The sequence below is a fragment of the Somniosus microcephalus genome, chromosome 23, assembly GCF_052327205.1.
Source record: "Somniosus microcephalus isolate GS21.2 chromosome 23, FLI_Smic_1.0, whole genome shotgun sequence".
Classification (NCBI taxonomy): Eukaryota; Metazoa; Chordata; class Chondrichthyes; order Squaliformes; family Somniosidae; genus Somniosus; species Somniosus microcephalus.
Window position 1 is genome coordinate 64303585 of NC_141009.1, and position 12022 is coordinate 64315606.

At 50.3% G+C, this 12022-nt stretch overlaps 1 protein-coding gene across 1 annotated transcript in view; it reads right to left on the reverse strand.

Moving 5' to 3' along the window:
* The window catches only part of tprn (taperin), an 82096-nt gene that overhangs the window by 10993 nt on the left and 59081 nt on the right, over positions 1–12022 (reverse strand). The window contains exon 2 of the mRNA XM_085965933.1: positions 4394–4595. Within this exon, the coding sequence (XP_085822059.1) occupies positions 4394–4595 (202 nt within the window). The remainder of the gene's footprint in view (positions 1–4393; positions 4596–12022) is intronic.

Below are 12022 nucleotides of genomic sequence, written 5' to 3' on the forward strand. Positions count from 1 at the left end.
CCTCGGTTATTACATCAAAGACTGCTACAGACCACAATGAAAATCACACTGACTGAACATTAATAGCAACTGGTTTTTCTCCTTGAAAGAAAATCTGATTTCTGTAAGTTTTCAAACCAGTAATGAGTGAGGTGAAGGCAGTACTGAACTGCCTGGTGAAGTCCCAGCTAGTGATAGCATCATATCGAAATGCCGGTGTGCTTTGTATTGTACCTCCTTAACAGTGCACAGCAATCTCTGAAGTAATCAAACAAGGTCTTCATCTGGCAGATGTGGAAAGACTGGGCCTACGACACACGATCAATTCTCCATTGTGTCCACCGACCAACACCCAATTAAACAACAACTTGTATTTATATAGCGCCGTTAACGTGGTAAAATGTCCCAAGGGGCTTCACAGGAGCGATTATCAAACAAAATTTGACACCGAGCCACATAAGGAGATATTAGGACAGGGAACCACAAGCTTGGTCAAAGAGATAGGTTTTAGGGAGCATCTTAAAAGGAGGAGAGGTGGAGAGGTTTAGGGAGGGAATTCCAGAGCTTAGGGCCTCGGCAGCTGAAGGCACGGCCGCCAATGGTGGCGTGAAGAAAATCTGGGATGCTCAAGAGGTCAGAATTGGAGAGATCTCAGAGGGTTGGAGGAGATTAGAGAGATAGGGAGGGGCGAGGCCATGGAGGGACTTGAAAACAAGGATTAGAATTTTTAAATCGAGGCATTGCCAGACCAGAAGCTAATGTCGGTCAGCAAGGACAGGGGTGCTGGGCGAAGGAGACCTGGATACAAGCAGCGGAGTTTTGGCTGAGCACAAGTTTATGGAGGGTGGAAGATGCCAGGCTGGCCAGGAGAGTATTGGAATTGTCAAGTCTTGAGGTAACCAGAGCATGGATGAAAGTTTCAGCAGCAGATGGGCTGAGGCAGGGGCGGAGTCAGGTAATGTTAGAGACGGAAGTAGGCAGCCTTGGTGATGGAGAGGACCTCCCCGATTCTGACCACTGACTCACTCCTACTATAAAACACTACCTGCCCCATCCACTGACCCACACTCACTATAACACTACCTGACCCACGCCCACTATAACACTACCTGCCCCATCCACTGACCCACACCCACTATAACACTACCTGACCCACACCCACTATAACACTACCTGACCCACACCCACTATAACACTACCTGCCCCATCCACTGACCCACACCCACTATAACACTACCTGCCCCACTGACCCACACCCACTATAACACTACCTGCCCCATCCACTGACCCACGCCCACTATAACACTACCTGCCCCATCCACTGACCCACACCCACTATAACACTACCTGCCCCACACCCACTATAACACTACCTGCCCCATCCACTGACCCACACCCACTATAACACTACCTGCCCCATCCACTGACCCACACCCACTATAACACTACCTGACCCACACCCACTATAACACTACCTGCCCCATCCACTGACCCACACCCACTATAACACTACCTGACCCACACCCACTATAACACTACCTGCCCCACACCCACTATAACACTACCTGCCCCAACCACTGACCCACACCCACTATAACACTACCTGCCCCACACCCACTATAACACTACCTGCCCCATCCACTGACCCACACCCACTATAACACTACCTGCCCCAACCACTGACCCACACCCACTATAACACTACCTGCCCCACTGACCCACGCCCACTATAACACTACCTGCCCCAACCACTGACCCACACCCACTATAACACTACCTGCCCCAACCACTGACCCACACCCACTATAACACTACCTGCCCCAACCACTGACCCACACCCACTATAACACTACCTGCCCCAACCACTGACCCACACCCACTATAACACTACCTGCCCCACTGACCCACGCCCACTATAACACTACCTGCTCCACTGACCCACGCCCACTATAACACTACCTGCCCCAACCACTGACCCACACCCACTATAACACTACCTGCCCCAACCACTGACCCACACCCACTATAACACTACCTGCCCCACTGACCCACACCCACTATAACACTACCTGCCCCAACCACTGCCCCACACCCACTATAACACTACCTGCCCCACTGACCCACGCCCACTATAACACTACCTGCCCCAACCACTGACCCACGCCCACTATAACACTACCTGACCCACACCCACTATAACACTACCTGACCCACGCCCACTATAACACTACCTGACCCACGCCCACTAACACTACCTGACCCACGCCCACTATAACACTACCTGCCCCACGCCCACTATAACACTACCTGCCCCACACCCACTATAACACTACCTGACCCATCCACTGACCCACACCCACTATAACACTACCTGCCCCATCCATTGACCCACACCCACTATAACACTACCTGCCCCACTGACCCACACCCACTATAACACTACCTGACCCACACCCACTATAACACTACCTGCCCCACTGACCCACACCCACTATAACACTACCTGCCCCACTGACCCACACCCACTATAACACTACCTGTCCCACACCCACTATAACACTACCTGCCCCACACCCACTATAACACTACCTGACCCACACCCACTATAACACTACCTGCCCCATCCACTGACCCACACCCACTATAACACTACCTGCCCCACACCCACTATAACACTACCTGCCCCACACCCACGACCTGCCCCATCCACTGACCCATGCCCAGCTAAGTATAGGTGATCCACTCCCAGTTAAATGCCTGATGGGCCCACCACTGACGCTCCACTGCTCACCCTGTATTAAACACTACTACCCAACTCCATAGATAAGCACCCAGCTAAATGGCATTTATCACCCATCACTTTCTTATATTTTTAAAGTATCTCCTTCACTCTCCCTCCTGCACATCAGTCTCTCACTCAATAGTGATCACTATTTACTCTTGCAGGAGCTGGCTCACTGTACATCGAGCGTTGCCTGGCTTGCCTGCTTTCACATTCTGTGATCCAGATGGTCAATAGAACAACAATTGCCCTGCAGCATCAAAACCACCAATATCGAAACAGCTCATCTACTATCCCTATTTCGAAATTTTCTTTTTGATGCACCTTCAATTTCTCTGAGTCCTTTGCTGATCTGTGTGTTTAAGGACAAATCTGCAGTACCCTATTGTAGCCACTGGGCAGTGCTGTTGCTCCAGTTCAGCCTGGAACACAAAGCTGGGCTCAAACAGATCAACACCCTGCCATGAGGGAACATTTCTCATGAAAATAAATGTTCAGAGCAAGCCATTCACCAAGAATAAACTAAGATTTGTACTTTTACCCCAATTTTTATTGTTCAAAATAATTGTTCTCAAAGTTCAAACTATATAAAACAGCAAGAATGACGAAGGTGACGGAAAGTGAACAGGCCTATGCTATGGTTTCAACAACACTGAACTCACCCCCACAAAAACCCAACAGTGACTTCTCCCCACCTCTGTGCACTTTGAATCACCGTTCTGTATAGACCAGTCTAGTACTACAGCCCATTAGTGAGAACCCCTCTCTATACCATCACCGTGCTATACAGACCAGTCTAATACTACAGCCTGTTGGTATAGAGAGTGCCCCTCTCACCATCACACTGCATTCAGCCAGTGTTTCAGCCCAGTCTGAAGTTTTTTTTTTATCAGCTGCTGTTTTTTTGGGTTTCATTTCTCGTCTCCTCCACTCAGTCCCGCTGTGGATGCGCTGCAGACATCCAGACTGGGAAGCAGGGAGTCCCCCAGCTGATGTGCTGGATTTGTAAAGATGGACTATGACTGCGCTTTATCTTTCCCCAACCGCAGAATGACTGCTCTACAGGTGCCCTGCAATGGAGGGCTCCTCGGAGGGTGCAAACTGCTGTTCCACCAAACCAATCCATTGAGCTCTTTCTCCATCTTTAATATAAATTAAGAAATGTGATCAAGGTGAGGAATGTTTGTGCTGGGAGCAGGACACTCTTCCATTTCTGTTGGCATCAAGCACTCCCAGGTCAGATAAAGTACAGGGTCCCTCTACTCTGAAAAACACACTGCTTTCATCTCCATTGAAAGCACCCGGATTGCACAGATATGACTTTTGTTCCTGCAGCAGCGATCTTTACGGGCTCTCTGCTGGAGAATGCCAGTTTACTGCTCAATTGTGAGCACTTATCTGTGGACCATCTGACAACTGGGTGATGAGTGCAAGGGATTGCAGCTCTCCCAAACTCATCGCCCAGTTGGCAGAGATCGAAACAGAAACTACTGGACATTCACAGGGCGGTCGGCGTCTGTAGCGAAAGAGGACATACGACGATGATTTGGGTACGTACCCTTCACCAGAGATTGGAGGCTCCAGGGGCTTGCCCCCTGGTAGTTGCCGTGCACTCCAGTTCGGGACACATACCTGAGGTTAGGGTATTCGTCCGTAAGGGGCTGCTTGAAGTCGTGGGAGAGCTGGTATAGCTGGGACGCGGGAAGAAGAATGTCGAGGACGGCTCTTCCTCCTCGTCGTCGCTCTCCTCAGACTCTCCCTCTTGAATGAGCGAGCTCTCAGACGGGTACTCGAATGTCGTGTGCAGGCTGAAATCGTTGAAAGAAATCTTCATCTAGCAAAAGAAACAAAAATGGATGAGCATACCAGGCCTGGACCCCACGCACCTCCTCCCCAAAACACACAGGCTCACTTTCAAACTGTTAAAAGAAAAACAGTCTCTTCCCAGTGCTGCAGCTCAGACTACACCGTCTCTTCCCAGTGCTGCAGCTCAGACTACACCGTCTCTTCCCAGTGCTGCAGCTCAGACTACACCGTCTCTTCCCAGTGCTGCAGCTCAGACTACACAGTCTCTTCCCAGTGCTGCAGCTCAGACTACACAGTCTCTTCCCAGTGCTGCAGCTCAGACTACACCGTCTCTTCCCAGTGCTGCAGCTCAGACTACACCGTCTCTTCCCAGTGCTGCAGCTCAGACTACACCGTCTCTTCCCAGTGCTGCAGCTCAGACTACACCGTCTCTTCCCAGTGCTGCAGCTCAGACTACACCGTCTCTTCCCAGTGCTGCAGCTCAGACTACACCGTCTCTTCCCAGTGCTGCAGCTCAGACTACACCGTCTCTTCCCAGTGCTGCAGCTCAGACTACACCGTCTCTTCCCAGTGCTGCAGCTCAGACTACACCGTCTCTTCCCAGTGCTGCAGCTCAGACTACACCGTCTCTTCCCAGTGCTGCAGCTCAGACTACACACCTCCCGCTTTCAAACTCCTCCCCATCCACCTACACAAAGCAGTGTGGCAGCTGAGGGGTCAAAGATCGTCCATGTCTATTTCTCATTTCGCTGAATCATTCAGTGATTTTTTTTTTAATGTACAAAATAACTATCAAAGAACAGGAAACATGTACCAGTTCATAGTGGGAATGGTAGCCTAGTGGTTACCGTACAGGACTAGAAACCCAGAGGCTGCGAATTCAAAGCTGGGAAACTGGATTCAATGAATCTGGTCATTTATTGGCTGGCATGTGAAAAAAGACCCGGAAGCTGTCAGATTGTTGTAAAAACCCAATTGGTTCACTCCACTCCCACCCAGTCTGGCCAATTAGTAACTCTGGTCCTATGCTATGTGATCGACACTTAATGGCCTCCGAGGTGGCCTAGCAAGCCAGTCACCAGTCCAGCTAGGGATGGGCACGAAATGCAAGGCTTGCCACCATCACCCACATCGCAAGAAGAAAGAAACATCTTGCACTCTGGAAGTTACTGTACTTTGCTGTGCAGATTGGCAATAAATCCTGCAGAAAGGTTGGGTTTCCACACAGAGTGACCTGTAGAACAGTCCTGCCTCAACCTGCTTACAATGACCGTTAGTCATTTGCTCTTTGATCAACATTCCAGCACAAAATAAAGCCTTCCATTGTAGCGAATGATGCTTGCTGAGCAAGGATCCCAGCAAGGAGCAACAATCGAGTGTGGCTCGGAGACAATGAATGCTCAATGTTTCCCTCAGGAGGGTCCGACTGGGTAGTCACCCTACATTTGAAGTATTGTCAGGCAGACAAGAGATTTGGTTAATGCTAGGCTGCAAGATGAGAAGGGTCCAATACCAAACATATATTCATGAATAATACGCAGAACAGGAGGGAAGGCAGAGCCCACCAGCGAGTAGTCTCTCTGGTGTGACAGTACGCATGTGGAGCCGTTTCACCAGAGCTCAGCCCATGGCACTCAGTGTGGAATAGCTCAAGGCAAGAATTCATGAAGCTCACTTAATACAAGATGAAGATCAAAACCAAAAAAAAAACCTCAGGGGAACAGGATCGCTGGCTTTTAAAAAGACAGGTGTCTCTCGAGTGAAACTCTCTGTACACTCCGTTATCTACTCAAGGGATTACAAGAATGCAGGCAAAATACTTTCTTCAATACAACAACATGCATTTGTAATCCCTTTAATGTAGAAAAATGTCACAAGGCACTTCATAGAGGCACAAGGAGAAAAACAGATCCCAAGCCAAAGAAAGGTATTAGGAGGGATAACCAAAAGCTTGGTCAAAGAAGTGAGTTTCAATGAGGGAATTCCAGAGCACAGGCCTAGCCAGCTGAAGGCAGGGCTGCCAATGGCCGGGCTAAAGGAGGGGGATGCACAAGAGGAAGAGTGTGTTTGGGAAAGGGGGAAGGTATTTGAGACATCACCTCCCAGTTCCCCAATGAAAGTAGGGATGATGGGCAGCTGGGGCTTGGTGTGGGATAGGATACCAGCAGCAGAGTTTTGGATGAGTTGAAGTTTATGAGGGTGAGGAAGGGAGACCAGTGCCCGAGTCACTGCTGCCACGCTCTCTCCTCCAGCTGTGTCGGGCTTCTCAGTCCTAGGTACAGTCGCACTATTAATAAATCAGTAAATCAGCAGAATTAAAGTAAAAACAGTCACTAATCCAATCACATGGCTCAGGGAAGCTGAACAGCACATTAAGACAGGAGCCTGTTCAAATCCCAGGGATGTGCGCTATAGGAGAGTGGAATTAAAGTATTTTAGATTTTAAACACTTCGCGTTCGGTTGCAAGGAAAACCAGGAGGCGATGAGCACAAGTTTACACAAATAGAACAAACCATTCATTGCTTCCACATAGGTGTTGGTTATTAGGAGCCAATGTACTTCAGATTTCACACACGGCATCATCAGTGACCTGGACGTACAACCCTTGCGTCAAGCCCGAGCCTCACCGGCTCATCCACTCCCTCCGCGGGGTCGCTATCGGACCAGTCCAGTCACATCGCACCTTGTGGGAGTGTACAATTCGGTGCGCCAATCATTTCTCCGCAGGGACACTGCACGCAAAGATCCCTCGTTAATCAGACATCTTCTGCTGTGCCACTGGCATGGCCCCAACAACACAATCGGCAACACTCTACGGCACAAACACGGCTCACGTGGGCTCAGCTGTGAAACTAAAGTCAGTAAATCTGGTCATTTGTGGGCTGGCATCAGAAAAATGAGCACAAAAGCAGCCAGATGGTCATAAAAACCCAACTAGTTCACTCATGTCCTTCAGGAAAGCGAACCTGCCCGATCTGGCCTACACCCGGCTCCAGTCCCACACTACATGGTTGACTTTTAATGCCTCTGAAAGGGTCTAGCAAGCCACTGAGTTGTAAAAACAATGCTCATAAAACAATTGCTCATCACCAACCTTCTCACAACTGGGGATGGGCAATAAAATGTACCTTGCCAGCAGCAACTGAGAGTGAACAAAACCCAAGCAGTGAACTGGGGTAGCACCAATATCCTTACCACAGTTTTGACCAAAAGCATTCATTTCTATAACACAAGAGAAAAAGGTACAAGCTGATGAATAGTCTGTCACACCAGTGTATTGAACTGTTCATTCAGCAAATCAACTGAAACAAACACAGCATTAAACACTCTCTCTCCAAAACACTGCTCCTGTGTCTCAGTCTGGAAATCAACAGATTCCATTCACTGTGCTGAACATCAGAACCCGAGAAACTGGGCACATTCAACACAACGAGTATGGCTTGGGATTCAGTGTCTGAGTCCAGCCTCATCACTAAGTGGAGTCAAATCAGCATTGCCGGACAATCGTCTAATTTAGTGGCCAAGTGTGCGTTTCCAACACAAGATCCAGGTATACTCACAGCAAGAGGATGGTTAACAGAACAGAAGATCGATTGTTTTACAAACACTATTCAGTCCATGGTATAAGTGTGCCAATGGGTGTATATTTACACACAAAATACAATAACTGCAATAGACATCTTTCACAGAGAGTAGGCGGACAGTAGTTTGTGACCAGCGTGGCTCGCGGTAGCTTAGTGAGAATTGAAAAGGATCATACAAGCAGCTATTTTGGTCCAATATACTGTAAATGGCAGTGCTGGCTGCCAGATTCTGTCCTTTAACACAATGAACAGAGAGGATAAAGTTCCAAATATTCATAAACCAACAAAGCAAAGCAATCCCTCCCTGCACCCTTCTATAAACCTCTAATGCATTCACTCTGGTCTACGTTGATTCAAAGCGCCCCTTAATGTCACAGCACCACCCACCTCGGGCGACAGAGCAGAGCAAAGCAAGGCCCACCCCGCGACAGACTTGGCTATTATGGCCCTCGTTTGATTGAAAACTCAGGGATACTCAGGATTGAGGCTCACAGATAAATCATGGTTATCTGGGTGGGATACCAGAGGGCATCCATGTAACCATTCCCCACCACAAGAGTCAATGACTTGGAGTGAAAATTTAAGACAAAAAACACCTTCAGTAAAATGCCCAGCAGCAGTGAAATCACACGTATCCTGTTTGTTCCAGCTCAGGATACTGTTAATAAGGAGAAACAGCTTTAAACGCAGAGACTTTGTTGATTTTTAAAAAACTTATAAATAACTTCATCCAATTTTAATGTTGCAAACACAAGACCATGGAGAGTAAACCTCGAACTGGATCCGCTGTTATTTGACCTATTCAGGAGCATCAGAGCCACAGTATCTGCGACCACCCAAACCAGAAGATAAAGGCTCCAGCTAGCCGGCGTGATTGTGCAGTTGCTGGTTCACACTTTCATCAACAAGGCAATAGGTTTCCAAGACTCACTGTGCCCAACAGGAGCCCATTAGAAAGAACACGAGCAGCACCATCCCCTCAGTGTCTGGCTGCAGTATCTCAACCCAGAAAAGGCTTCCGTTTATTTATTGCCAACTTTCTCCCCTCTTTATGCAGGAATAGACACTCTTCATGCTTGTTGGCAGAGTAGGAGTCCTCCCATTAATCAGGGGGCCCATTAACCCATTAATCACCCTCAAAAATGTTATTTAAAAATTAGATTTTAAAGCCCCTCAAAATGGCTCAGCAGCATTCCTGGTTCTCACGTATGAGGACTCTGGTAATAATGGTCAAACTGGCCAAGAGCCCAAATAATAACTAACTAAACGATGAGTATATCCCAAAGTGTGCTGCTGATCCCAAGAGCCAGAGTGTAGGTGGTGACTGGGAGGGTTGCTCAGCACCCAGCAGCACTATCAGTGTAGGTGGTGACTGGGAGGGTTGCTCAGCACCCAGCAGCACCATCAGTGTAGGTGGTGACTGGGAGAGTTGCACCATCAGTGTAGGTGGTGACTGGGAGGGTTGCACCATCAGTGTAGGTGGTGACTGGGAGAGTTGCTCAGCACCCAGCAGCACCATCAGTGTAGGTGGTGACTGGGAGGGTTGCTCAGTACCCAGCAGCACCATCAGTGTAGGTGGTGACTGGGAGGGTTGCTCAGCACCCAGCAGCACCATCAGTGTAGGTGGTGACTGGGAGGGTTGCTCAGCACCCAGCAGCACCATCAGTGTAGGTGGTGACTGGGAGGGTTGCTCAGCACCCCAGCAGCACTATCAGTGTAGGTGGTGACTGGGAGAGTTGCTCAGCACCCAGCAGCACCATCAGTGTAGGTGGTGACTGGGAGGGTTGCTCAGTACCCAGCAGCACCATCAGTGTAGGTGGTGACTGGGAGGGTTGCTCAGCACCCAGCAGCACCATCAGTGTAGGTGGTGACTGGGAGGGTTGCTCAGCACCCCAGCAGCACTATCAGTGTAGGTGGTGACTGGGAGAGTTGCTCAGCACCCAGCAGCACTATCAGTGTAGGTGGTGACTGGGAGGGTTGCACTATCAGTGTAGGTGGTGACTGGGAGAGTTGCTCAGCACCCCAGCAGCACTATCAGTGTAGGTGGTGACTGGGAGAGTTGCTCAGCACCCAGCAGCACTATCAGTGTAGGTGGTGACTGGGAGGGTTGCACTATCAGTGTAGGTGGTGACTGGGAGGGTTGCTCAGCACCCCAGCAGCACTATCAGTGTAGGTGGTGACTGGGAGAGTTGCTCAGCACCCAGCAGCACCATCAGTGTAGGTGGTGACTGGGAGGGTTGCACCATCAGTGTAGGTGGTGACTGGGAGGGTTGCTCAGCACCCAGCAGCACCATCAGTGTAGGTGGTGACTGGGAGAGTTGCTCAGCACCCCAGCAGCACCATCAGTGTAGGTGGTGACTGGGAGAGTTGCTCAGCACCCAGCAGCACTATCAGTGTAGGTGGTGACTGGGAGGGTTGCACCGCACCCAGCAGCACTATCAGTGTAGGTGGTGACTGGGAGAGTTGCTCAGCACCCAGCAGCACTATCAGTGTAGGTGGTGACTGGGAGGGTTGCACCATCAGTGTAGGTGGTGACTGGGAGGGTTGCTCAGCACCCAGCAGCACCATCAGTGTAGGTGGTGACTGGGAGGGTTGCTCAGCACCCAGCAGCACTATCAGTGTAGGTGGTGACTGGGAGGGTTGCACCATCAGTGTAGGTGGTGACTGGGAGGGTTGCTCAGCACCCAGCAGCACCATCAGTGTAGGTGGTGACTGGGAGGGTTGCTCAGCACCCAGCAGCACCATCAGTGTAGGTGGTGACTGGGAGGGTTGCTCAGCACCCCAGCAGCACTATCAGTGTAGGTGGTGACTGGGAGAGTTGCTCAGCACCCAGCAGCACTATCAGTGTAGGTGGTGACTGGGAGGGTTGCTCAGCACCCCAGCAGCACTATCAGTGTAGGTGGTGACTGGGAGGGTTGCTCAGCACCCCAGCAGCACTATCAGTGTAGGTGGTGACTGGGAGGGTTGCTCAGCACCCCAGCAGCACCATCAGTGTAGGTGGTGACTGGGAGGGTTGCACCATCAGTGTAGGTGGTGACTGGGAGGGTTGCTCAGCACCCAGCAGCACCATCAGTGTAGGTGGTGACTGGGAGGGTTGCACCATCGGTGTAGGTGGTGACTGGGAGAGTTGCTCAGCACCCAGCAGCACCATCAGTGTAGGTGGTGACTGGGAGGGTTGCACCATCAGTGTAGGTGGTGACTGGGAGGGTTGCTCAGCACCCAGCAGCACCATCAGTGTAGGTGGTGACTGGGAGGGTTGCACCATCGGTGTAGGTGGTGACTGGGAGAGTTGCTCAGCACCCAGCAGCACCATCAGTGTAGGTGGTGACTGGGAGGGTTGCACCATCAGTGTAGGTGGTGACTGGGAGGGTTGCTCAGCACCCCAGCAGCACTATCAGTGTAGGTGGTGACTGGGAGGGTTGCTCAGCACCCAGCAGCACTATCAGTGTAGGTGGTGACTGGGAGGGTTGCTCAGCACCCAGCAGCACCATCAGTGTAGGTGGTGACTGGGAGGGTTGCACCATCAGTGTAGGTGGTGACTGGGAGGGTTGCTCAGCACCCCAATCAGTAGCTGTTCGCTCGCTCACTCCTCCCTGATACACGGGTACGTTGAGGCTGTAAAAAGAAAAACTGATTTATTTCATTAATTGCTCTCAACCCAAAACCAGCACTCTTGGTACTGGAGGCTGGATACACTGGACCCTGGAGTGTTCCTGTGGTTTTTAAACACTTTAGACTATAAAGTTATCACCATGCCCATTTATCTTGTGTCACTAGTGCCTGGCACCTCTGAGCCACTTTCAAACAACAGTAACAGTAGCTTAGACACCGGCCTTTCATCTCTGCGATCTAGGTACAAAACCAGCCAAG